The sequence below is a fragment of the Sinocyclocheilus grahami genome, unplaced genomic scaffold (genome assembly GCF_001515645.1).
Source record: "Sinocyclocheilus grahami isolate Dianchi unplaced genomic scaffold, SAMN03320097.WGS_v1.1 scaffold176.1, whole genome shotgun sequence".
Lineage (NCBI taxonomy): Eukaryota > Metazoa > Chordata > Actinopteri > Cypriniformes > Cyprinidae > Sinocyclocheilus > Sinocyclocheilus grahami.
This window is the reverse complement of record NW_015505355.1, coordinates 4,033,445-4,061,147: the sequence shown is the minus strand read 5'-3', so window position 1 is coordinate 4,061,147 and position 27,703 is coordinate 4,033,445. Positions and strand designations below refer to the sequence as shown.

General features: G+C 35.8%; 1 protein-coding gene and 1 pseudogene across 6 annotated transcripts in view; both read right to left on the bottom strand.

Annotated features, from left to right (window-relative positions):
- LOC107593809 (intersectin-2) overlaps positions 1–22,383 on the bottom strand; it is a 39,827-nt gene extending 17,444 nt beyond the window's left edge. For 4 of the 6 annotated variants that reach the window (XM_016283683.1, XM_016283686.1, XM_016283688.1 and 1 more), the window contains exons 1-7: positions 22,230–22,383; positions 8,802–8,862; positions 3,550–3,642; positions 3,056–3,119; positions 2,290–2,453; positions 1,244–1,435; positions 997–1,057 (exon numbers count right to left, since the gene is read on the bottom strand). In XM_016283683.1, coding sequence (XP_016139169.1) covers positions 997–1,057; positions 1,244–1,435; positions 2,290–2,453; positions 3,056–3,119; positions 3,550–3,642; positions 8,802–8,808 — 581 coding nt within the window. In that variant the 5' untranslated portion in view covers positions 8,809–8,862; positions 22,230–22,383. The remainder of the gene's footprint in view (positions 1–996; positions 1,058–1,243; positions 1,436–2,289; positions 2,454–3,055; positions 3,120–3,549; positions 3,643–8,801; positions 8,863–22,229) is intronic. The other 2 variants (XM_016283687.1, XM_016283684.1) reach the window with 2 other exon arrangements.
- A 1,377-nt stretch (positions 22,384–23,760) lies between these two features.
- LOC107593898 (39S ribosomal protein L19, mitochondrial-like) lies at positions 23,761–26,132 on the bottom strand (annotated as a pseudogene).
- Between the last annotated feature and the right edge of the window lie 1,571 nt (positions 26,133–27,703).

Sequence of the window (27,703 nt, the reverse complement as noted above, 5' to 3'; positions counted from 1 at the left end):
GTAAATAAAGTTACGCCCATAACAATAAATTTGTTTCTTACAAACACACAGCGTTTCACTGCACAAGATGATCATTTATTGACTAGAGTCATGTGGGTATTGGTTAACTTATAAATTATTGTGATGTTTTTATCAGCTGTTTGCGTTCTCATTCTGACGGCACCCATTCACTGCAGAGGATCCATTAGTTAAAAATGATGTAAAGCTAAATTTATCAAAATCTGTTCTGATGAAGAAACAAACTACAGCTGGGATTTCCTGAGAGTGAGTACATTTTCATTACTTTTAATATAATCAATTCATTTTATACAATAACTAAAAAAAAATCTAGTTAATCTAGAGAATAATATTTAATCATTTACTCTTGTCATTCATTTGCATTGTAACAATGCATGAATATAAACATCAATATTTAATATTTAATTAATCAACATATATTTTCACTAGAGTGATGACACGAGTGACTTGTTGAGCTAAAATTTTGAAACGGACAGATTTCATGGAAATAGAAACTTAGGCACGTTTATGGCTAAATAAAAAGGGCATTAAAATGATTGCGACATACATGATGTTGCTTAATTCTGTATCGTCAAGATAATCATTCCGAATGTATTGTGTATATTAGATATATTGCACAGCCCTAGACCCAAATTCATTTTAAACAGGCACTGAGCAGGAATTAGTGGGTTTATTACAGGCTTCTGTACAACCATGTGGAGGTTGGATGACTCTCGGAGGAACCCTAACAAGATCCTATTAAGATACAAGGAGACAGCTGTGCTATTCAAGCACTCTGTCAGCAAACACACTCTTATTTACTACAAACTTCTAGTGCTGGCAAAACAAGCCCAGAGTAACAGGGTGTCTCAGAGCACAGTTCTAAGAAGTATTTTTTAGCTATCACTGAAACAAACACTCAAACACTTGCATGCAATAGATATTACACCCAATTCTAATACAAACATGGGCGTTGAACTTAGTATGCATGCTTCACACCTGCTAGAGACAAGGTCCAAGAGCGAGTGAGATTTACTCAATCCACTGGACACTGGGAATGCTGGAAAGATAACAGAAGAAAGAGAATTACTTAAAGCACATGCAAACTTTGTAACTGAGTTATAGATTATGCAATATATCAATGGTTGAGTCTCATTGCATATAGATTTAATACATGCATACTGAATGCTCATCTGTGCAAAATGGTGGTTTGTGCATGAATTTAGGATAGAAGGTGTTACAGTACCTGGTGTTGGTGTGAAGAGAGTTGCATTGCCGTTAGGTAAAGCTGGCACACTGAGAGAGCTGGGCATCTGAGGCAATGGTCCTGACATCAGGGTGGGCACAGGAACCAAAGGGGTCATAGCAGAGGCTGCGGGGATGGGAGTTAGGATGGGCATTACTGACATGGCAGACAGATTTGGCATGGAGCCCATACCTGAAATAAATCAAAGCCAGATTATATGATATCATTTCTATGTTATATACTGGTACCATATTGATTGTCAACTGATTTTTTTATTAATTTGTATCGATGTCACATTTAACTATATATTGGATATTAAGCTGTTCATGCTCATTTATGCTGTTTTTACATTTCTTTTACTTTTGCCATCATCTAACGCTCAGTTTAGAATCATTTAAAAAATTAATTTATAATTTTTATAAATTAATCATTTATAAAAATGTATAATTTAATAACACTGTTTTATGCAATAATCAGTAGATGCAATGTTAAATATCATGTTAAATATAACATTTTCACATTGTACATTCACATGTAGTATGTAAAATAATTTTTGATTTTAGTGTTTTATTTGTAAATGTTTTTATTTATTTATAAATAATAATATTCTATTTAAATTCAATTTTCTTATTATTTATATACAATTCTAATATTTATTCATATTTTAATTAACTTTTGTTTAAATTTTTGTACTTCTATATTGCTTTAGTTTATTTTTATTTCCGTTTTAGTCATTTTTGTACTTCAACTTAACATTATTCAATTAGTTGCCAAGACAACGTTTCTAATTTTCACTCAAGTTTTAAGTTGAGCTTTTTCATCTAATATTTATTTATTTGATAGTATTAGACAGACAGATAGATCGTCCAGTTACACATTTCTGAGATTTTATATTAAAATAATATTATATGTCTTAATATGTCTTCATCATCTTCAAAACCTGTAGTATGATTGTCCCAACCTGTAGTATGAATGAGGCTCAATAAACTTGTTAACACAGCAAACAAACCTCACATGGCATTACATAACCAGTTATTAACTCATACCAAAGCGTGATGATGGTGTCATAGCAGGGGTAGGCGTCTGCTTCATGATGATTGGCAGGTTGGACGGGAGAGGTTGACCCTGCAGCTGCAGTTTAATTAGTTTCATTGCAATAGAGAACTCCAATCTGTCCATCTTCCCATTCTTTCCAATATCCGCCAATGCCCTGAAATAAAGGAAGCAGATATTCTCATCAAAAGTGGCTTACAGAGCACTAATTGCTAGTAAAATCCCCACGGAAAAACCCAGAAGTTGGTTTGTGATGACTGAGCAGCATTATTATGAGCTCAGATCTTTGTTATGCTACCATATTTCTTTATGAACAAGAGAATTTTAGAACAAGCAAACGCTATAAACTCAAATCAGACATTCTGTATACTGTATCAGTAAATCTACATCCTGTTTGTGGATGGGCGACAGTGTTTACACCAGTAGACTAATCACAGACAGGAAGAGGTTATTTTTGGGAACCACCACCCTCCAGAGACGTATGTGGCTTCAAATGCACATTATCCCACACACATTCATTTCAGATTTTATTATGATATATCCAGCCCTGCAATAGCAAACACAATCACATTGGAACATACAGATATCAATGGGGTCAAAAATACAAAGTGCCACAAGTGAAAATGCTTCTTAAATGATCTTAAAATGTAATACATTTTTGAGAAAGAAATAGGAAGGGTTACAGTCATCTGAAAGACAGATAAACCGGATTAAGTGTGTATGTACATTAAGGGTGTGTGTACATGTGTGTATACTTACCAGATGTCTGCTAGGACTGCTGTGGCAAGACCAGATTGTAAGAAGAACTTTCGTGCTTGATCTCCTAGAAAGAAAGAAAAGTTACGTGCACTGTATATGGAGCATAATTTGCATGTTCATACACTACCTTTCAAAAGTTTTAGGTGTCGTATATGCTACATAAATATTGCAAAATAATATTACAACTTAAGAATATCGGTTTGCTATTTTAATATATTTTAAATTTCACTTTATTCCTGTGATGACAAAGCTGAATTTTCAGTAGCCACTACTCCAGTCTTCAGTGTCACATGATCCTCAAGAAATCATCCTAATATCTTGATTTGCTGCTCAAGAAACTTGATAAAAATTTTCAGGATTTTTTGACTTGTATTTTTTTATCAAATTTAATGTGTCTTTGCCGAGTAAAAATTATACATCTTTTTCAAAAAGTATCAAAAATCTTACTGATACCAAACATATGAACAGTAGTGCATGTATGTGTGTGCTCTTACCTGACAAATAACCCAGAGTGGGAGCCAGAGAGTCAAACTGTTTGTCATGTTTCCCCCTCTCTTCTGGAGTTATAGCCCAAATATTAAAACCACCTGCGACAATGACAGGGACAGAGAAAGTGAAAGACATTTTATTCCTTTTGATTATTATGTTTTGTCTTCTCAGATCTCATCCTGGATCAGCTGTTGTTTTTCTCCTTTGTGGGTCTTGAAGTTCCTGCCAGTTCTCTGCAAGATTGTCTGTTTCTTTGACAAAGGCTGTTGGCTTGTGTGATCCAGGCATTAGAGATGTCTGGCTGGAAAGAGGCTGCATATTTTACATATTTTAATGGAATGACAGTGCCAATAATAATTATTTACTATTTATTGTAAACCATGATGTCTCGCAGAGGCAGCAGGCAAAGATCTATCAAAAATGTCAGTGTCCAATTACAACCTGCTCCACTTAACATGCTCAAAGTGAGTCAATCTCAACACAGCTTTCACACAGAATGCTGAAGACATGCCTTTTATCACCTGCTGGTGTTTTGGCTCTGCTCTTAATAGGTGCAGACAGTACTTGATTTGAAAAATACAGCTGTGTAGCAGCTCTGACTATGTGGTTTCCTTCAAAAAGGAACTTTATTTAGTTGAGGGAATAGTTCATCCAAAAATGAAAATTTGATGAGTTTGTTTCTTCATCAAAACAGATTTGGAGAAATTTAGAATTACAACATTTACTCACCAATGGATCCTCTGCAGTGAATGGGTACCGTTAGAATGAGAGTCCAAACAGCTGATAAAAACAGCACAATAATCCACAAGTAATTCACCAACTCAAGACCATCAATAAATGTTTTGTCAAGTAAAAAGCTGCATGTTTGTCAGAAATAAATACTCATTAAGGAATTTAAATTTTAAACCGCTGGCCAAAATACCAGCAGAGAATTGATCTGTGCAGCACAAAACTGATCTGTGCATATTTCTCTCCTGTTTCAGATGAGACTATTTTTAAGTGGAGAAAGCAGAAAGCAATATTAGGAATAGAGGACTTATAGTTTAACTAAAAGCAACTGTTTGAAGTTAAAAACATCTTAAAAATGAATTTATTTATTACAAATATCTAGTTGTTGTTTTTTTTGCTTTACAGGATGTTAAGTGATGGACCGGAGTCTTGTGGATTTTTGTGATGTTTTTATTAGATGTTTGGACTCTCATTCTGACGGCACCCATTCACTGCAGAGGCTCAATTGGCAATCAAGTGATGCTAAATTTCTCCAAATCTGGTGCAAAGAAAAAACTAACTCATCTACATCTGAGTGTACATTTTCAGCAAATTATAATTCTTAGGTGAACTGTTCCTTTAATGAAAGAATGGGGCAAATGTTATCACACCCTCTTGTTCATTCTTTCTTTCTCAGCCTCTCTTTTTTCTCTGGGGAGGAAACAAACTACTTTTGGCTCATTTTTCCTGCATTGTCAGCAGAGCTAAGATTCTGAAAAAGGCCATCATGATTAATTAAGTGCAGGTCTGTGAATTCATGTGTTGTCTTTCTTCACGGAAATTTAGCTCATTCAACAAAAGATAAAAACTCTTTGACAGTTTGAGATAATCAGCCTTTACTTCAGGAAAATGGAGCTACTTCTTATGACAAAAAAGGAGCAATTAGTCCAACTTTCAACAAACTAGTAGCACTAGATTAAAAATGATTAAGCTCTAAAGAAATCAATAGTACTTTGAATATGTTTGAAATCACGTTCACTCACACGACTAGTAATATCAGTAGTTTAATAGTCAGCAGTTTTGTTTTATTTTTACATGAATCTGATCATCTCCTTAGGGGAGCCAGTGTCTTGATGGTGAATCTTAAAGGTCCCATGGCATGAAAATTTCACTTTATGAGGTTTTTTAACATTAATATGAGTTCCCCTAGCCTGCCTATGGTCCCCCAGTGGCTAGAAATGGCGATAGGTGTAAACCGAGCCCTGGGTATCCTGCTTCGCCTTTGAGAAAATGAAAGCTCAGATGGCCCAATCTGGAATCTTCCCTTTATGTCGTCATACGGGGAAAGGTTACCTCCCCTTTCTCTGCTTTGCCCGCCCAGAGAATTTGGCCCGCCCATGAGAAAATGAGCTACTACCGTGCGAGACGAGCGCAATATTTTTTTTTCCTCGAGACATCATGGCTTGCAAACGAGCGAAGCATGGCAGTTGCCCCGCCTCTCTCCTCCTCATTAGCATTAAAGCTACAGACACAGAAATGGCACGTCCTAAGGAAAGCTCATTGTAGGACTGGCTCGTAGTGGCTGAAATTCTGCACCAAGGCTGAATTTCGGGAAAGAGACTTCAGATACAGTACTATGGACCACTTAGGCCTATATAAAAGCATCTAAAAAGCAGCATGTCATGGGACCTTTAAATGTTCTGAGCAACAATTAAAAAATATTTTACAATGTAAAACAAATACTGTAGGCTGATTTGCTAAAACAATTTGCAATGACAAAGCAACAGCTTTTTTCTCTGCAATGTCGTTCTATTGTGAAGCACATATGATACCAGAGGCAGTAACTACAAGGACACTGAGGATACCCATGAACCCAGGACATATTAAAATTTTTGGTGGAATTGTTGGGACACAGCTCATGAAGCAGAAGCATCAATGTTAAGTCAGTGAGCATAAAAGCAGAACCCAGGACATATTAAAATTTTTGGTGGAATTGTTGGGACACAGCTCATGAAGCAGAAGCATGAATACATTTTACACAGTATTCAAGGACAAACGGTTCCACAATCAGGTCTCCTAACATTGAAACGTGGCAACGGACTGTGTCAGTGTGGGAATCAGGGAGTCTGTGTGATGGTGTATTCAGGTGCTCCTTTGGGAAATTTTAATCCCTCCAGGCCATGCACACAGTGAAGCATTTACTTGAGGTTTATTACTAATCCAGGCCCAATTAGCTATTAAAGTGGTAAGAGTAAGTGTTTCTCTGTTGAAGATGTAGCAGGTTTGCTTTTGTGCTTTAGCATTACCGCTCAGACAGAAACAACTTCACAAATTTAAGATACCAACTGATATATGTAATTTACAGAAGCATATAAAGCATCCAAAAATACCACACATTATAAGCAAACAATATCTGTTTCTCACTGTGCACTTCCAGGTTGATTAAACTGTGAAGAGGCAACCCTTTCCCAAAAGCACTAAGAGGATTAACCACTACACACATATACATAAACAAACGAACAAGTATTCACAGAGACAAAATAAGCTCGCAGACACACACACACAAAGAACACATTCCTATAAATGTCCAAAATGTTCCTCACAGTGCTGAAATTAGCATTTATTTGGGATGATGTAGCAATTTAGCTTCATAGCCAATTACACAAATATGACTTATGTCAGGAACCAACCACTAGTATTTAAACCTGCAACCTCAGCTTTCCTACTTCTACCACCACCATGATGCAGCCTTCAACAAATAAACCTGAAAATCCCTCCTGGGATTTTCTTAAAGTCAGGAAATTGTAGCTAAAGAATAAATGCTTCAATTTTGCTTCACTTTAAAGTCACACATCAAAACACACCCAAGATATTAAACAAACTCCACTCACCCTGCCTGCTCTCTTTCTCTAGCTTATCTTGGACTGAAAGATAAATATTTTATTAAAACCTTAGCGAGAGCTGACTTGAACCACAGCAGACTGGTGTCTCAATTAGTACATCTGAAAGGCTCCTTCAGATTTCCCTCACAAACAAGTATAAAGGTATTCCCAAGTTTTTGGACACAAATGGATTTTGATATACATTTATTGTACAGAATTTGTTTGCCGCTTTTATTCAAAGTATCTTTCACTGCTTTCTGTGCCTTCTTTTCTGGTAATACATTATACCATTGTAAAACTATGACATTCTATGAAGTACCATGTAAAAACTATTAAATATGAATATTACAGTAATTCAGTATGATGGTATAATTCAAAGCACCATGGTACTGTATTACTATGCTTTACCATCACTGGTAGAATGGTGCCACCACAGGTGTGATGTAACAGAAGTAGTGACCGATCTATTCTTCTGCATTGAGACATACATCCGAGTGAAATGGATTATTAAGAAGAAAAAATATAGGGCAGGGACTTGGTCCAAATCATAGTTTTTTATTGGATGGAGGCATATCAAAAAGCTTGCAGTCGATTGTAAGGGGCGGGGTTTATCTGGATGGAATTATTGGACGCAACGAGAGAGAGGTCCAAGTCTAACATATGCATAGATTATTCATTCATGATCAAATCAATAAGATGCATTTAGAAAAGAGATGGAGTGAATTCCTTTAACCTACAAATGTGTTGTAGCATTCAAATTAATTGACTTTATTTTATTATGTCTTAAACATTTTTTAAACATTTTTTACCTTATTTTATTTCATCAACAATATTAACTTACAAAAATATTACACCTACTAACCTACAAAGGGTACCTCCTCAAGGTAATTAAAAAATATATTTTTATGAAAGTGCAACAAATATTTTTTTTAAAATTGTCAAAATCCTTTATAGAGTTTAGCAAATATTAGTCTGTCCCTATATAAATAAGGAAGCAGTCATTAACAACTTTCAACTGGGTGTGTTCTGTACAAACCCTGCGCTGAACATTCTGATAACGACATCACTAAGAGTCTGTTCAGTCTTAGAAGATTCTACAACACAAGAACTTCCCATGTTTTTCTGTAGTGACTCAGCACACAAGCCAAATGAGCTGCGTCTGAATTTTTCTCCATAGCCTCATCCTTTTAAAGGCATAGTTCAACCAAAATTAAATTGTGGTCATCATTTACTCACCCCCGTGTTGGATGACCTTCATTTGCAGAACACATAAGATATTTAGTAGACTGTCGGAGCTGCTCTCTTCTATAATGAAAGTGTACGGAGACCAGAAGCTGTCAAGCTCCACATTAAAATGGTCATAAAAATGGTTCATATGACTATATTCCAAGATGCCTGAAGCCATATGACAGATCTCTATTAAAAAAAAAGTGAAAATTTAAGTGAAATTTAAGTTATTCATCAAAAGTCAAGTCTTGGCAGTCATGGTAAACATTTACTTTCATTGTGTGGAAAAGAGCAGCTTGAGCATTCTCCTACACATCTCCTTTTGTGTTCCACAGAAGATAGAAAGCTAAATGGGTTTTAAAAGACATAAGGGTGAGTAAATGATAATGGGATTTAAAGAAAGTCCATGCCCCTGACACACAAAAGAGCTGTGTTCTTACCATTCATGACTGCAGGTGGGATGTGAGGGACCCTCTACACGACCGGCTGGCTAATACTCATCTGGAGAAACAGAGAGAGAGAGAGGATTTCACATGCAGACAAGCAACAGAGGACACACTATGATGGGAGAAGAAAGAGGTGAAGCAAGAGAGAGACTGTGAACAAGTGAAAAGGATTAAATGGGAAGAAGAGAACAAGTAGAGAGTAATGAGAATGGAAAAGAGGGCTTTTAAAGGATGGACAAAGGGAGATGCACCTCTTTCAGCTGCTCTTGAATATTTTTGGCCATTGTTTCTATCCATTTTCCTCTTATACTCAATCATGTTGTTTGCCATAACACACACATGCAACAAGCCACATCCCCTGTGCACCATCACGCACTCACACACAAACAGGATATTGATTGTGCCAGAGCGTTTTCGCCTAATGCAAAGCGATTGTTCATCTCTGTCTTCGCTCTAAAGCCCTTTCTGGGAAATCAGCCCTGCGTCTCAGAGCTGAATCTGAGTCGGTGCTCCATGGACAGATTGAACAAACACAAGCAAAACACAAACTCCCATTACAGCTGAGGAGGTCTGAGCCCATTTAAACACTTGCTGGAAAAATCTAGAAGTCCAGTAAGGGTGAGTTGCGGTGGCTACAGCTACATTCACACAGCAGCAGGTTGTCAGTCCTTGAAGTAGGCCCTACTGTATAGTACTCTAAATAGTACACAAATTGTTTTATGTGCTGCATGCATTTCAGTCACAAACGTTAAGGCTTTCAAAGTCTCCTGGATTGTTAAAAATGGCAAAAAGAAAGGTGTATTGTGTGGTCAAACAGTGAGACAACAGGGATACAAAAATATTTATAAATAAATCCTGAAATAAAGTATTTTGACAGATATGAGAGGATGAAAGTTGCAGGACTGTCAAATGCCAAACAATTTAGAATAATAATCATAACTGTTTTAGTTTATGTAAGATTTGTTTATAAATACAGTAAAAGCTCTAACATTGTGAAACATTGACAATTTAAAATAAGTGTAACAAAGTTTGTAGTTCGGGAAGAAGGAGGCGGGAACCGGCGAACGTTCAAAGAAAACTTTAATAATAAAATAAACACAAAATAGCTCGACAGCCCCTCGCGGACGACTGTCGCGCACAAACAGAACCAAAACACAAAATAAAATCCAGGCCTGGTCTTCTCTCCTCCAACACTGTCGTCACTCCTCCTTTTATCCTTCCGGAGCTCCTCTGTGGGACTCGAGACCAGTGAGTGGCGCAGGTGTCGCGCATTAGCATTTACTCCACCGGCCTCGCTCCGTTCCCACGGCTCTTGGCCCCGCCCCTCTCGTCACAATAAGTTTTTTTTTTTCTTCTTTTTAATATATTTTAAAATACAATTAATTCCAGGAATGCCATAGCTGAATTTTCAGCAGCCATTACTTCAGTCTTCAGAAATCATTCTAATATGCTGATTTGGTGCTCAAGAAACATTTATTATTATTATCGATGTTGGAAACAGTTGTGCTACTTAATATTTTTGTGGAAACAATGAAAGATTTTTTTCAGGATGCTTTGCTGAAAAGACAGTTTAAATGAATCTTCAGTAACATCATAAAATAGCTTTACTGTCATTTTGATCAATTTAATGCATCCTTGCTAAATAAATGTATCTGTTTATTCATTAAAGAAATAATAAAGTGACCCCAAACACTGACTGTGTGCCTATTTAATTTCATAATCTATATTGCATGTACTGCAGATGAACTGTTTTCATTTTGCCTAAGCTGTAAACCTGTAAAACCTGGATAGACACAGATTCTTCCTAGTTAAACTGTCACCAGTGTGAGAAAGTTTCATGTGTACAAACACTAAAAAAAGTTGGAAGGTGATTTAGTCAGTGACATTACAGGCTAATATATTTGTTTACAAGAGAGTACAGCTTAAGGCAATGTGTTAAAGTACTTCAAACGAGTTTACCTTTTTATATACTTGACAGTTTACGTAAATTTTAGGCAATATACAGGTTTATGAAAAGTAATCCATCAGTTACAGTAATGTTGACTGCATTTTTTGTAGCATTCTCAAAGAAAATTATATTTAAACAGTTCAGCATCAATCTGTCTAACGGTTACTTTAGAGCCATTTTCACATAGTTGATTTAAGTTCAAATTCAATAGCTTATCTTTTGTTTTAAATTGAAAGTCATTGGAATGTTTTCAAAGAGATTGGCAGTATTTCAGCTGAGCCGCTGCTATGGGGGAGGCAGTAGTGGTGCGGCTCAGTTATTATCCACTCAGAAGTGAGAGACAAAATATTACATCTTTCAGTAACTGCTCTGTTATGCTAGAGTGCATTAGTATACAAATCAGCACATCTCTGCACTTTAGCTGTCAGCAAATTTCCCTGCAGTATTGCGAGTGTTTGAATCTACTTTTTCAACTTCTAATTAGTCTTGCATGCCAGTGACTCAAGTAGCGCACAAACCTCTTCCTGCTCATTTGCTCTAATACTGTTAGATCAGTATGCTACATCCAGGCAGCAAATATCTGATTATTATTTAACATGCTATGCACTTCACACAGCTATATGAAAGGTTTAGAGGCCCCAAATCAATTCTTATTTCAACCTTGCAGCGTAAAACTTTACATTTACTCTAATATTAATAAATTATCATAGTTTTTACAATCCTTCTTGGTTAAAAAGGTTGGTTAGAAACAGATTGTCAAAGCTCTTTACACTGCAACAAGCGCTTTGCTTTCACAGTAGGAATTTCAGTTACATTTAGCATTAATCACTGACAAAAACAAAGACTTTCGTATGTAATGGTGCTTTTTTTTGTGAATTTTTGTCTGCTTAACACAACAATCTTAACTTACAATGCCACAAACAGCTTTATTGCATTGCAATGTGTTGTGCTGCTTTTATTGCTCCCAGGAGAATCATAGCTCTGTAATAGCACTGACTGCTGGATTATCTATGCTTTTATGAGTAAATCACATTTTGGATGATTTCACACCGTTACAATAGTATATGGTACCTTTATTACCACTTCACCAGCTGGCTGCAATGCAATAAAAGCAAGTTACTTAAGTCAAAAATGTCATCCAACAGAATAAACTATGCAAAACAGCACAGTGCAAAAGATCTACAAGTTCTGCTCCTTTTTCTGAAGTCAAACTGCCTTAATAAAAAGTAAGTTTGAGTCCCTGCTAGAGGTCCTTTCCGAATACTGTTTTCCTCTCTCTTCTCCCATTACTTTGTGTCTAGACCTCATTGCCCTATCAAATTTATAATGTGAATGAAGAAGAGCGGCATCATCAGTTTTGCATTAAGCAGTACTGAGGCTTAGGTGCTTAGAGCGATATCTCCGAATTTGATTCATGAACAGCACAGTATCTTTCATTTCTGCAGACTACAGAGGTTAACAGTATCATTACAGTGTAACTGAAGGGATCAGATATAAAGGCCTGTTCATCTTGGGTTACATGTCATGAAGTCGAATCAAAAGCTTATGTTTGACCTTAAATCCATCCATTACATGTGCTATGATTGATCTTATTGCTCATTATAAAACATTTCCAAAGTCAAAGGAATGCTTTGTGGCATTTCAAACTTACTTTTAAAATCAGCAATAATAATAGTAAAAGTATTTAGGCCTAATTGTGGTTCATTCAGACTGTGGAAATGCTTAAAAACACACTAAGTTATAATGTCTTTGTAGCGTTCATTTTAATATGCGCTGACACTCTTGAGACTGCTATTTGAGGCAGAAGAGAAGACAGATGGGGGTAATGAGACTGAAGATGTGACCCAGGGTTCTCATCCCCTACTAATCTATTGTGTGCAAATAAAGAGTTCATTACAGATCAATAAATGGAGGGTTAATAGACTGATGGATAGATTAAAGAGCTGAAAGCTGAGGCAGACTGAGAACCCAGTCCAAATCTGTGGTTTGGACTGGGTTCTCATTCACACACACTGAAACTCCAAACCCCTTTAGGCTTCTGTGATTGCTTTTACTACATAAGAATGCTCTTCAGTCTTTTACTTTGCCATACTTTGCATTTCATATTTTACCTTCTGTCCAAACACATCACTGAATACCTGCTTTTAAATAATAATAACACACACACACAAAAAAAGATCATTATTAATATTAGCTGTAATAGCAATTATCTCTTTCAGTCTTAAAGGGATAGTTCACACAAAAAATGAAAATGCTGTCATTAATCAGTCACCCTCATGTCGTTCCAAACCCGTAAGACCTTCGTTAATCTTCGGAACACAAATTAAAATATTTTTGATGAAATCCAAGAGCTTTTTGACCCTGCACAGACAATAACGCAACTACCACATTCAAGGCCCAGAAAGGTAGTAAGGACATCATTAAAATAGTCCATGTGACATCAGTGGTTCAACTGTAATTTTATGAAGCTATGAGTAGGGCTGCAACGATTAGTCAACATTATCGACAACGTCAACAATAAATAATAGTCAACAAATATTTTTGTTGTCGAATAGCCATTTGACCTCATCTGACCTAATGTAAGGGCCTGCAGTAGCGTGGTTTGACCAGTGTAGCGCTGTAGTGCAAGACTGTAATTCAGCCAACCCGGATGCAGTTCAAGAGAAGAAGACAAACACGCTTTATGAGAGTCGCAGTGTAAACGCAGCTGAACCAGGTGCTGCTGTGTATGTGGTGCACGTTTTCGTCTCAAAAACGAAATAAACACACAACAAAAATGACAGCAGTGAGACAACAGCAGCTAAGAAAGCATCTGATCATAGCGATGCGTGTATGTTTGCATGAGCTCTGCAATCGGCACTCCAGTCATGTCACTTTTTTTTATATAGTGCTTTATACATGAGGTTGATTTAAAGCAAGCAGCTTTACAGTATGAAAAATCAATGTCCGTGACACTTTCAGTTAGAATTACATCTTGATTTTCTGTTATAAATCAGCTATCCATTGTGGAGCAATCTAATGATAAATGTATTACTGAATGCAAAAAAATAATAAATACATTTTTAAAAACTTTATTACATTAAAGTGATAGTTTGGTTTGCATCGATTAAAGCTTAATCTAGCTCAGCACAGTTTTTTATCATTATAACACTATAAGGTGTTTTAAGAGAGCTAATGTTGAAGGTTGAACCACTGATGTCACATGGACTATTTTAACGATGTCCTTACTGCCTTTCTGGTTCTTGAACGTGGTAGTTCCCTTGCGGTCTATGCAGGGTCAGAAAGCTCTCAGATTTCATCAAAAATATCTTAATTAGTGTTCCAAAGATGAACGAAGGTCTTACAGGTTTGCAACGGCATGAGGTAATGAGTAATTAATGACAGAATTTTCATTTTTGGGTGAACTATCTGTAGCATTTGGACCAATCAGACACACAACTTTTTGTTATATTTAACAAATAATATCGAACTCCCCATCACCTAACCAAATGGCCAATTACGAGGGTCTATGGACCCTTCCCCCAAAATGCACCTAACACCTCAGAAAGGCAGAACAGGCCTCTGGTTCCATGGTAACCAATGCTGATATCACTGGTTTTATGGCCTAAAAGGAATGCAGGGGATAAACTCCCTCATTTTCCTCATAAGAAAGGCACAAATGCACAGGAGAAACTGACTTTTCTACTAATTAATTCATAGGAAAACCTTCTTTGAATGAACACCCATTTTCTTCAGGCCATTGTGTATATTATTGCTGTGTTGTATTTAATCTGTTGTATTATAGACTATTTTTATTCATGCGTACGATAAACCACTCATTCAGATAAGTAACTATTTCATGTCTAGTATCTATGAATTCGCCTTCCTATGATCGCCCTCTAAATATATATATCACACAATAACATACACAGTTCAACATGCAAGTCATCAAGCTAGTGAAGTGAAGATGAGAGGAAGGTGAAGTGGATCTCAGTCACAAAGACAAAGTCCTTTAACGCACACATATAGGCCTACAGACCACATCCACATACACAGACATTGACAAACATTTTTCTTATTCAGTTTAACCCAATTATTTCATTCAGGGCCTAATCTGAGATTTTCTTCCAGTGGTCAATATAAGGGAATTAAAATGAATATACGCTCCAGTTTCTCTATTGGCAAAGCTCAAACTAAAAGATAAAAGAGGATTTACAATTTCCATTTATCATTCAACTTAAAATACTTATCTTTAGGAACAAGAGAAAGTCATAATTAAATTTAAAATTCCAGGCACTGGGTAATATTTGCAGAAAAACTTCCCTATAACATATTAGAGAGAGTAAAAGAGAGATATTAAAATTTAAGTATGATGTTCAAAGCTAAAGTGACTGTTCAACTTTTGTTAAATGTGTATAAAAAAAGAAAAAAGAAAACATCCACGGAAAACACAAAACTAAAGGTCAAAGAAAAAACACACAGTCATGAAATTCTTAGCTCATTTATATTATGCACATAGTCAATACCTGACATTTGCATGCCATTACTAGTTGAAGATTCTGATTAATTTCTAAATCAGCTTTATATAATCCACCACATAATTTGCATAAAGCCGCACAAACAAACAAATATCATCCACGGTCCATTCAGACACATTGTTCACGATAACTGGAGTGTTTATGGGAATCAGGGAGGGAGTCATTTCTATTATTTAATTCAGAAATTTTTCTAGAACAACTTGTGCTCTAGAGAGGCTCGGGTTGTGGATGAAAGGTTCAGAGGTGTAATGGACCCAGGATGAATTGCTTATTAAAAACTGCTCTCTAAATTCCATTCTCAATTTCACTGTTCTCATGTAGACTAAACTAGATTGAATATTAAATTGGTTCTCTCTATCTAATGCTGCAGAGATGAGGCGAGAGAGAAGAGGAGAGGAGAAGACTTTGTACATCAGTGATCTTATAGCACAGCCTGCAGATCCAAGTTTATTAGAGTAACTCTAATATACCTCTCTTGCTTTTTCTGGCCACGTACACACTGCAGCTAAATACATTGTCACTCTTATTCTGAGTGCTTAATCCTATTCTATGAGTGACAACCACATTCTATATCCGAATTCACATAGGATCAATTAAATGTTAACACAAGTAACACTGTTAGTTTATTGCCTCTCTTGACAGTAGTTTACTTAAAAAGCCAGACTCTGTGATTTTGGGAATGGCTCTTAAAATCCGTACACAGATCGATAATTTGGAGTGAATCCCCATATTCATCTATGCAATGCTCTTTCTAACTGAAATTAAAGTCACTGTGAGTCTCACAGTTTTAGTGCAATAAATTTATGATAGGCAGCAGCAACATTTCTATTTACACCCACACAAATATGTCTCCCCGAAGCTCTGAGAAAACATTACTTGAGATTCGGGCTGCACAGATACAAAAACTGATCACATTCACTACAAAGACAGAGAGACATAAAATTAGAAACCGCTCCTTCTCTGAATCAGTAAGTGTCTTTATAACAACCAAGGGGTTTCATTAGATAGTATAAACAAGGAGAGGCAGCTACTGTATATTTTATGGTGTATTCCTAAAGTAATGCATTGGTACCAAGGTCATGGATTTGTGGGAACCAATAAAATGATGCTTTTGGATGATAAACCTAAATGTACATATCTGAAATAAAGATTATTATCATGAAACTATATATAGTAATTATTAATCTATAATATATAGTTGTAGTGTAAAACCAATATAGATATACAAATATGTAAAAAAAAAAAAAAAATTTTTTTTTTTATATATATATATATATATACAGTATATATATATAAGTCTATATTAAGGCTGTCAACAATTATAAAAATTACACTTGTTCATATATATTTACATAAACACAAATATTTTATATTTCATATGCCTATAAGATGTATATTTATGTGTATATTTCCTATTTTGTCAACATTAAATGTCTTTAATTAAATGTCCAATTCAGAGATTAAGCTACTTGCTGAGTCTATTTTTTTACCCATAGCATTGATTGTTTGAAAGTGTAATAATGACTACTTTAAGCATGCTAAATAAGATACATTTCTGGTTGTTCTCAAAAGGAGTATTGAATTGGGTATTGAGTCTTACTGTGGGGTACTAGAAAGCCTTTAATTGTCATTTGTTACCTAGAACGCTTCCTCATTTGTGTCAGTATGGACAATATCACTATTATGCATGCAGTGTGAATGTGTGTTTCTGTATGTGTAAGACCAGAGTTGGCGTTACAACTGCAAACAGAGTCTGAGCCTTCAAGCCATGGAACATGATATAAGCTCTCCTTTACACACACAAACACACTAACATGCCACCCCACCCAAAATCATTCAGTCAAAACAGCCCCAAACCTCACATTCAGCAACACTCATGTCAGAAACAACAGGTAACGCTAAATTCTACCAGTGTGTGTTCTCCTAGAAACCTTCCTCTCTCTTTCATTGTGCCAAAGAACCGTCTGTCCCGTCCTTCTACTTCATTTCATCTTGCACAGCCACATACAAATGTCCCTTGAAATGTTAGTGATGGACACCTGCGGCACTAGCAAATCAGCATTCAACATATCACTCTACTCACACAGCACATGTCTGTTCTGAGTGTACTACCCAGCATGCTTTGTGCAAAGAAGGGGAATAAGGACTCCTCTGTCCACACAGGAAACAAGCATATGAAACATGCCAGCAGAGACCACACTAGCCATTCAGAGAGTTGTACTGAATGATGCTGCAGAGGTGAAAGTGAACAGCAAAACACCAACACACCAACACAACATAAAACAGAGCGGCAAATCTCTATATTATATCTGTATGATTAGCAGATTCATATTTATCTCCAGACACTGGCAAAATAAACAGCAGCATATCCACAGGTGAAAAGTGAGGCAGCTATATGAATGCTAATTCTATGAGTACTAATTTTACTATACCACTGTTCTATTTTCTTGCTGACTTTTATTGCCGTTGTTGAAACTAAATCTTTTCATTTGGAAGATTTCTGTTTTTATCCCCATTAAATTAGATGGAAACTGCATACTTGTACACCACTTAATTTGTAATGTCAATTTGGGGCTAATTCGCTAATGGGAGGCTAATTCGCCATGGGTTTCCCTCATGGCTTTAATCTCTGTGGTTAATAATGCTTGAAGACAGTTTTACAACACTAATTTCACTCAAAACGCATACCTTAACCATGAAATTTGAAAACACTGTGTGTTTTAAAACGTTAAGATTTTGCTATTGTACATGTATGATTCGTCAAAAACACCAGCTCAAAATATTTATTTAGCGACTGGTTAGCAAATCTTTAAACAACACATATTACTGTGTGTAATTCATGTTGTACAGACCATATTTTACTCAAATACATAATAATAATACTGATAAAAGCTTTTCTAAAACCATGTTAAAAATACCAGTGGGAACCCACTAGCTCAAATTTGCAACCCAGGCTCACTGGAAAAACATTTTTGCTAAATTATATTGCGATGGTTCTTGTTCATTTTGTGACACTTTTAAAGTTAAATGTCCAGTGATTATCACTAAAACTCTGCTAAATTTGACCTGAAATAGATTTTATTACATTGGTTGTGGCAGATCTAAAATGAAATGTCTGGTGAGTGGAGCTAAAATGTTAAAGCGCTATCCTTTTTGAAAATAATGTACCACCTACACAAAACTCTACTGATAGCGGTAACAACAGAAGTCTTGAGACAAAAACGAGTTCATACAGAGATGTTTAGTACAGTGTTTTATTGAAAAATAAAAAAGAGCAGCCAAATATTGTTATCAAGACGACTGTCAGATTAAATTAACGGACTGGAAGGGAATTTGTCTAAACATGACACTCGCAAGTACTCCAAGTGCATTTCTGTACACTTTTTTATTCATTGTAATTCAGGCAGGTGAACTGCAGCAACAGATCTTATACCTCTCATCTCTTATCACCAACACACATCTAAAGTGGAGTTACACAAATAACGCTTGTGCTTCAGTTCCCTTTAACATGCTTTTTCTCATAGTTCACAGCATGCGTGTCTGTATAAACAGTAGCACAGAAGGCGGGGGCCACTTTCTCTTGAAAATGCATGTTCAAGGAACCACTTGTCTTCTCTACTGCACTTCATTTTACTCAAGTCCACTATCCATCTTTCTTAAGTTCAGAGAGGCACGTCTATTATTCTTATTCCACGCAGAATATCTTTTTTTTCCTTAACAGAGGTGCACAACAAGCTTAGAGAAACTTTTTTATTTGAAGGTGAACAAGAACAGTAGTGAAGCTTTGTAACTGTAACTCAGTAACTCGATTGATATTCACAGTACGAGATTGTGGTGTTCTGGATGATGCAAGAGAATTTGACGCTCGCAGATTTGATTATATTAAAAAGTGTTTTGAGGACACATTGTCATAACACACCATTTCATTCCCTTTCTTTATCCCTTTCTCTCCTCTTTATATCTCTCTGGTAAACTCTCTCTCACACACACACACACTACTATCGGTATTTAGGGCAGCCAACATCCTCTACTAGGAAGCAATCCTCTGTGTGTTTGTGTGTGTGTGTGTGTGACATATAAGGCATATTTCTGGGGCACTCCACCCTGTTCCCACTGGGACATTCGCACACACACCAGTACTCGCACAGAACATGGGTGGTTGGCATTCAAGAGTGAAAAATCTTGCGAATGAGATATGAAACTCAAATAGAAAGCATGTCACATCAACCATCCACAAACACACTTTATATTAGGCACTTACCTCAAACTGCCAGCAAATCTCTGCCTGAGATGATGTCAAGTCAAATTCACAATATTTTAATTCATTTTCATCAGTGCATTCTCAGTTATTCATACATACACATTACATACACTCTAATTCAAAAGTTTGGGATCAGTAAGATTTTTTTAATGGTTTTGAATGCAGTCTCTTATGCTTTCTAAGGCTGCACTTATTTGATCAAAATGCAGAAAACACAGTAATATTGTGGAAATATAATTTCAAAATAACTGTGTTCTATTTGAATACATTTCAAAATGTAATTTATTCCTGTGATGCAAAGCTGAATTTTCAGCAGCCATTAATCCAGTTTTCAGTGTCACATGATCCTTCAGAAATCAGTCTAATATTCTGCTTAATATTTTTGTGGAAACAGATACATTTTTATCAGGATTCTTTGGTGAACAACACGATCAAAAGAACTGCATCCTTGCTGAATAAAAGTGTTAATTGTTTTTAAAACAAACAAACAAAAAAATCTTACTGACCCCAAACGATAGTGTACACAGCAATATGATACATCTTGTACACATGAACATTACCACTATTAATCTTACAGGAAATGATGACATCTGCATAGATCCTTTAGATAAAGGCCTTGTCTGCATAGTGCATATGCATGTGATGTCAGCACAATTCTGACTTGCAAAGGATTTACGTTTTCCAAGAACAATCGCAATAAGGTATAAATTCCGCTGACATTTACACAAAGATTAGGCCTCAAAAATCTCAGAGAGAATCGAAGCAAACATTTAAACAACACAGCATTATTCCAGACCACTGATGCTTTTAAAACAAAATAACTGATTGCCACCCAAGATCATTACATACAAAGCCAAGTTTGTCAGCAAATGAACAACAACCGACGATGATAAATGTAGCCATCTTGACGTATTTCACAGTGGTGAGTTTATCACCGTACCGATAAGAGAAAAGAAATGATGGTCAGCATATTTCCCCTGACCAGACTCATCCATTCATCACGCAGGTTATTTACTACTGCGACTGGCCCATGCCCCACATACTGAGAGGATGCAAGAGCCGAAACAGATTGTAGCCTCTATGCTTTGATTAACAGCGCTAGCCTTGGAGAGAGAGAGTTACGAGAATATATGGCAGTTGGCACACACTACATAACCTACTTCTACAACAGTCTGTGAATCTAAAAAACTTCAAAGGAAATAGCCTGGGTCACACTTCACATTACAGGGTGATCTAGTGAGTAAGTTCTGAGTAATACTATTGAACGACATGATGAAACCAAAATTTATTTTCTGACTCACAACTATAGGTGTCACAAAGTTGTGTTGGCCCTCTTGATCCTTTTACAACAGGGTTCTATTTTGTTAACAATACATTAGTTAACATATACCAACAATGAAAAATCTTTCTAAAGCATTTATTAATCTTAGTTAAAGTTAAGTTCAACATTTACTAATACATTATAGAAATTAAAAGCTGTATATTTTAATATTATTTAAAGGAGCTGAGATAGCATGAACTAACATTACCAACAAAAACTAAAATAAATGTATTGCTCATTGTTAATTAATGCATTAACTAATAGGACCCCATTAAAACTATCAAACTATTTACATTAGTTTCAGGGCTGGTTGGGATATGTAGTACAAAATAAGAATTAATTTTAATTAGCTTTTAGATCTTAACATCTTAAATACATGTCTTCACATGACACAAACCCCACAATATTCATATTAGGGGCAAACAGTATTGTTTTCCACGGGCTGATTTAGGGACCAAATGTAATATTTTACAAATCAGCCAATCCTGAATATCTGGATGAGACATTAAAAACAGGAAAAAGCAAAAATAAGTAAATCAATTAAATAAACAAATAAAAAATATATCTGTCTACCTACATAATAACAAAAAATACCATAAAGTACTGGCAACAGTGACAAATTTAGTTAGCCTAATGTTAAAATATTTTTAATTGACTGTGAAAATATCTCATTTTTTAATTACTCGTGAAAAATTTGATCATCAATCTTTTCTGTTTGTTGTTTCACAACCAAACTGTGTTTTAACTCCACAACATGTGCCAAGCATAAGTTAAAAAATATAACTTTAATCCTGAGTAAAAATTAATATGTAGGTTAATCCCTATGTAATTATAATATGTAATTATTTTGCGATTTATTACTAACATCCATGTAACATGAACTCTGCATGAACTAAGCGTTAATTTAGCAAATCTAACTAAAAGTGCATTTTCTAAATGGAATGAGGCTGGATGATAAGGGTCATTGTAGACACCGGTATCCTGGAAGCAGGTGCACTAGTGGGACAGGTGTGTTGCATCTCTGAGGACACTTTCAGCGTCCCGCTGGGAAACACTTACAATGATCCAGCTCTTATGTTTCAGCTTATTATAGAGCTTAAACCGGATTGAGTTGCTGTATAAGTTCACAACCTGCACAACAAGTTTGTCCGTTATGTGATTGAAATCAATGACAGCGATTCCGCTCCTTCTCGAACACGTTACGGGCTTTTGTTCCGAAACTGCGCTCTTTTCTCTCGGACAAAATGATTAAGCGTCTAAAAAAATGCTTATTAAACATTGAACATATAGAATATTAACAATAGACGGCAACCTTTTTGCAAGCATCACAATAGAGTAGCAAACCTATAGGGAACTTCAAATGATAAACGCTTACCGTGCATATCGCGAAAGAGAACGACACAGTGTTATTGTGATTTCATACAAACAGAGCCAGCGTAACCGAAAATATCCTCGGATAACGGGAGACGTGTTGTTTTGGTATCCAGGTGAAGGACCGGCTGCACCTGCTCACTGCAGAATAGACCGCGGACTGCGGCGTCGTTGCACGAGTATCCACAAGTGATAGCGCTGACGTCACTGACAACAGCAGGATGGGCGGAGCTTCGAGCGCACAGACGTGCACGAGATTTAGGACAAAATACCATGTCACCAAAATAATGCGACAAGTTCACGCTGTGGATTATACATTTCGAACACAGGGTCTGAACTGAAATAGCACGTCTGGACATTAGAAGTCACTGATATGAAAATCTGTGCACACCTTTGTTTAAGTGGAGTTTAGTGAGATGTTTACTGAACAGCTACTGTATTTCAAGACGTTGCGAATTTTGTATTAAAGCACTCCACTGAAAAACATACTAAACCAGCCTAAATTCGTCTGCTGCTGTCCCAGCCTGAGATTAGTTAGGTTAGCTTTGGGTTGAAAAGTGCCCAGGACCACTCTAAAGCCATCTTATCATGCTGGTTTAAGTTGTTTTACTCAGGTATTAAACTATGAATATTAAACGTTTATTAACTACTAGACTATTAAAGAGGAAATAGACATTCATTTACTCTGTACCATAGAGTAAATGAATATGCGTGTTACTCTTTAATAGTCTTTAACCTATACATATAAATAATTGGGTTATATTCACAGCTGTGCTTGTATAATCTAAGTCTCAGTTTCTCAATTATTCCATGAATTCCATTCCATGTAGAAAACAGCCCGAAACTGCCTCCTCCTTTTCATTTACATTATTGAAAAGCTTAAATGTTCCACTAAGGTTCCATTCATTTGATTTAAAAAAAGACAAGAAATGGTAAAAACTTTAATTTTAAGAAATATTATAAAAGGTTCCTATTTTAATATATGTAATGTAATAATAAGTGTACTGCATTAAGCTGAGACTTGTCATAGCACTTGCATATCATTGCTCTTGTTGATTTTGATTGCTTCAATTGTCGTCATTTGTAAGTCGCTTTGGATAAAAGCGTCTGCTAAATGACTAAATGTAAATGTAATGATTTTTTGTGATTCTTTGATGAATAGAAAAGCTAAAAAAAAAAAAAAAAAACAGCATTTATTTGAAGTCTCTTAATCTCTTAAAAAAATCTTAGTAATCCCAAACTTTGAATAGTAGCGTAATTTATTTTCAGACTGCAAAAAAATGCAAAATTAGATGACATGAAATAACTTCTAATCAATTTCATTACTTTTGAATATAGAATTAAGGTATCATTATTTAGGATATTTTATTTGCTATTCAGATATCAATTACCATTTTTTGGAGTGTTCTCTTCTGCCCTCTATTGCTAACAGTGACTAATTGCAAGGCAGCAGTATCACTGCGTACACAACTGCATTTGCAGACACTAATGGCACAAATATAAGACGATAAACATCAGCAAATAAATTATTGATATAATTTTAATTTAGGATGGTTATTTGTAGATAAGCATCAGTGGTTGAGCTGGTGAGAAGCATGTAAAATACACACACATGAAAAGTTCTGATGTATCATATGTAGTCATCTGAATGTATCTCCAGAATCCATTTTGAGGCAAACCCCAGAACCAGAACCACATCAGCATGTCTCACCAAAGTCAGATCTTTTCAGCATCTTTAAAGGTGTCACCTCAGCCTCATGTCCCTTCAAAGGGATTGTCTCTGTTCAGGCTGGAAGTGGTTTCTATGGACTGTTCACGTTCTGAGATTTTCCCTGTACCTCCTTGAAGATCTGCTCCTCTAGACTGAATGTGTCATACTCCTTCAGCATATCGCATGGCCTCCACGGTTCTGCCCACTTTTGAGCATGCTCCATCATCTCCAGGGTCCCTTAATGTTAAACTTGGGGCGCTCCCAACGTTTAGACCATGGTTTTGGCTTCATTTTTACTTTTAACTACAAGAGAAAGAGAAACCGACAGGAAACTTTTTTAATGTAGTGGCTGAATTTACCGTTACAGAATGTTACAGATGAGAAATGTTTAACTAGAACGCCTTACCGGACTGACCGGAATGTCTCCTGTTATCTCATAATGGACAGGTTGCATGTCAAAGTTGAAGGAGCTGTACTCAGGAAGAGCATCTCTCAAGTACATGAGATTGTCGTCCAGTCTCTTCTCCAGCTTCAACACTTCAATCTTACGCATATGTGGATTGTACAATTCATAGCATATCTCCACTCCTAGAGTGAACGAAAACTTATTACTATGCATTTGATAACAAAATGGCAACAAAATTAAAAAGCATTAGATTCCATGCATAGTGGATACTATGATTAAAGTGAAACCAGTACAAATCAGAACAGTAGGGTTGCAACTGAGGATTATGTTGATAATCAATTAATCTGTCAATTATGTCTTTTAATAATTGTATTATAAAAAAAAATGTGTAGTTGTTGCAGCACTACCGAACAGATAATGCAACGAATCAAAAAAAAAGTTTTGAAATGTTACAAGTTTTTTTTTTTTTTTTTACCTTGGCCATCAACAACATTCCTAGGTATAAAAGTAGCACCCAATCCTTTTCCAGAGCGCTGAATGCAGATTCCAACAAAGCGATTCAAGTTCCCGTTCACATGAGGATCAGTCATGGTCACTGCTAAAATACTGCCTACATGAAACAATAAAGAGAATATTTAAGGAGGAACAGAAAGGGACATTTTTCAATCACAAATCACCATAAAACCGAGGAGTCTTGCAGTGTGTTACAATCACCAGTATTTCTTACCAACGTAAAACTCTGGAATGTTGAGAACTTTCCGTCTTTGTATCATGTCTTTCCGTTCTACTGAAAATTTCACAGGGTTTGTGCGCTGACGAGGAGGGATGAACTCTGGACTCAAAAACCTAATCAGACATTTATTTTGCAAAACAACTGAATTATGAAACATGTTACTAATAAAAGTTTTATGATAGAAATATTAAACAGCTGACAGTAACATCCAGTGATGCAAACTTTGTCCAAATTTGGAAAATTCAGGCTACCTTTTAAATGGTTCATGTCATTTTCTACATATTAGGCATACAAATAAAAGTGAATGTTTGCATATTTTAAAATAAAAATATTATTTGCAAATAGCTCAAAACGACTACAGTAAATTCTAGTTTTTATACTATTTCTTTCATTATTCATTTAACAGTTACAGTCTTGCTAAAATTATTATTAACAATAATTCACATTTCTACAAATGTTGCAAACTACATGTCATTTATACATGTTATATGCTGATTGAGCGACACGTTCCAATAAACCTTTTCTAATGAACCTGTTATACCTCAAGAAGCTGGCAGGTGTAAACTAAAGCACAATCATATGCATTTACTCAACAACACACAAGCCATCGCAGAGATGCTTCTTTCTGTGTTTTGTCTATAACTGGTTTGGTTGGAGGAGTGAATTTTGGAGGTCCATCTGACGCTGCAGCGTGCCTCAGTATAGACGTCGACAGAAGTCCTAGGAATAAAATAAATACTGTGTATGTGTACAAATCATGTTAGGTATCAGTAATAGTTAACTTATTCACTACAACGGGCTGTAAACGCAGAGTTATTCACTTGAGCAGATGATTGTTTTAATGATCGTCTCATTAGTGGTCTTTTCTGTTATTACCATCTAATATGGACTTGGTAATGGGGAACATAAAGCACAGTAACATACGTTCGTTCTGAGGGAAATGTCTTAAAATTCGTAGCAAGCCCATCATTTCTCTCGTCCTACTTGTGCACGCCGCCATGTTTGACAGAGGAGTGTGTACAAGAAACATTCTGATTGGCTGTCTAACCTCAAGAACGATGACTGTGACTGGCTGGATGACGTGAAAACTAAAATGTTTTATGCAATATGAATTCTTTTTATGTTAAATCTTTGGCGTTCTAAACATGAGTAAAATTAATATAGCAAATTTGAACATTCATTGTGTGACTATGAATAATATAATTAAAAAGTCCTTATTAGACTGTCCCAAAACAAAGTAATTTGGCTGTTATAAATTATTCTCAAAGGTTAATATAGTGTATACGAAAAGGACAAAAGTGTCAGTGACGTGCTAGTGCCCAACTACCCACCCTCATAAATGCCCGAACTTTCATTTGAAGTGGTCTAAATGAATCTTTCATATGATTGGCCCTCAATTATCAGTATCAGTGTTGCCAGACGTAATCGTATTTGTACGATAATTTTGACCTCTGTACGATATACGATCAATAATGAAAAAAAATCCCATAATGTATGATAATTTCATAATTTTATGACAATTCAAATGATGGTAGTTGTAGTCACAGGCAGTGTTGGGGAAAGTTACTTTTAAAAGTAATGCATTACAATATTGAGTTACTTCCTGAAAAAGTAACTAATTACGTTACTTAGTTACTTTTGATTGAAAATAATGCCTTACGTTACTTTTGCGTTACTTTTTAAATCTGGGCTGGGCTTGCTTGCTTGCTTTTAATAAAAAAAGTTCTATCTTTGGCAAATGTAAAAGCCCTTTCACACCAAGAGCCTCAGGCTGAAGGAAATGTAAATTCACGTCTGTACAGTAGAACGCAGAAGAAGAAAGTTCAACACTCTTCAGCAATAAAAAAGAAGAAGAAATTTTAGTTTATCTTGTGTAATTTTTACTTATTGGCATGTTTGAATTGGATCACCGACGGTCAACAGCAAATTGGTTAATAAAATGGCATTAAATACATAAAGGATATTTGTATTAACATATTTAATTATTGCAGCTTTGAGTCATATTCTGAGTTGCTTTTAACTGTTTTTATTAATTTTGAGGAAAACTTAATCTGATTTTTTTTTGTTATTTAGTGAGATGAATTAATGCATGTTCACATTTATTCTAGAACTAAAGTAACATCTTACTCTCGATTTCTCTCAACAAAGGGACAGGAGAGCTTTCAATCAATAAATGGGGGGGGGGGGAGTCAAATGATGGTAGTTGTAGTCACAGGCAGTGTTGGGGAAAGTTACTTTTAAAAGTAATGCATTACAATATTGAGTTACTTCCTGAAAAAGTAACTAATTACGTTACTTAGTTACTTTTGATTGAAAATAATGCCTTACGTTACTTTTGCGTTACTTTTTAAATCTGGGCTGGGCTTGCTTGCTTGCTTTTAATAAAAAAAGTTCTATCTTTGGCAAATGTAAAAGCCCCAGATATTTTCTTGTAAATTAAAAAGTAATGCGTTACTTTACTAGTTACTTCAAAAAAGTAATCTGATTACATAACTCGTGTTACCTGTAATGCGTTACCCACAACACTGGTCATGGGCTTCTATATTCATACACGAAATCGGCTCATTACAAACACTCTAACACGGCAACACACAGGCTTCCGATGACAGCGGCTCAGATGTGGAGTTA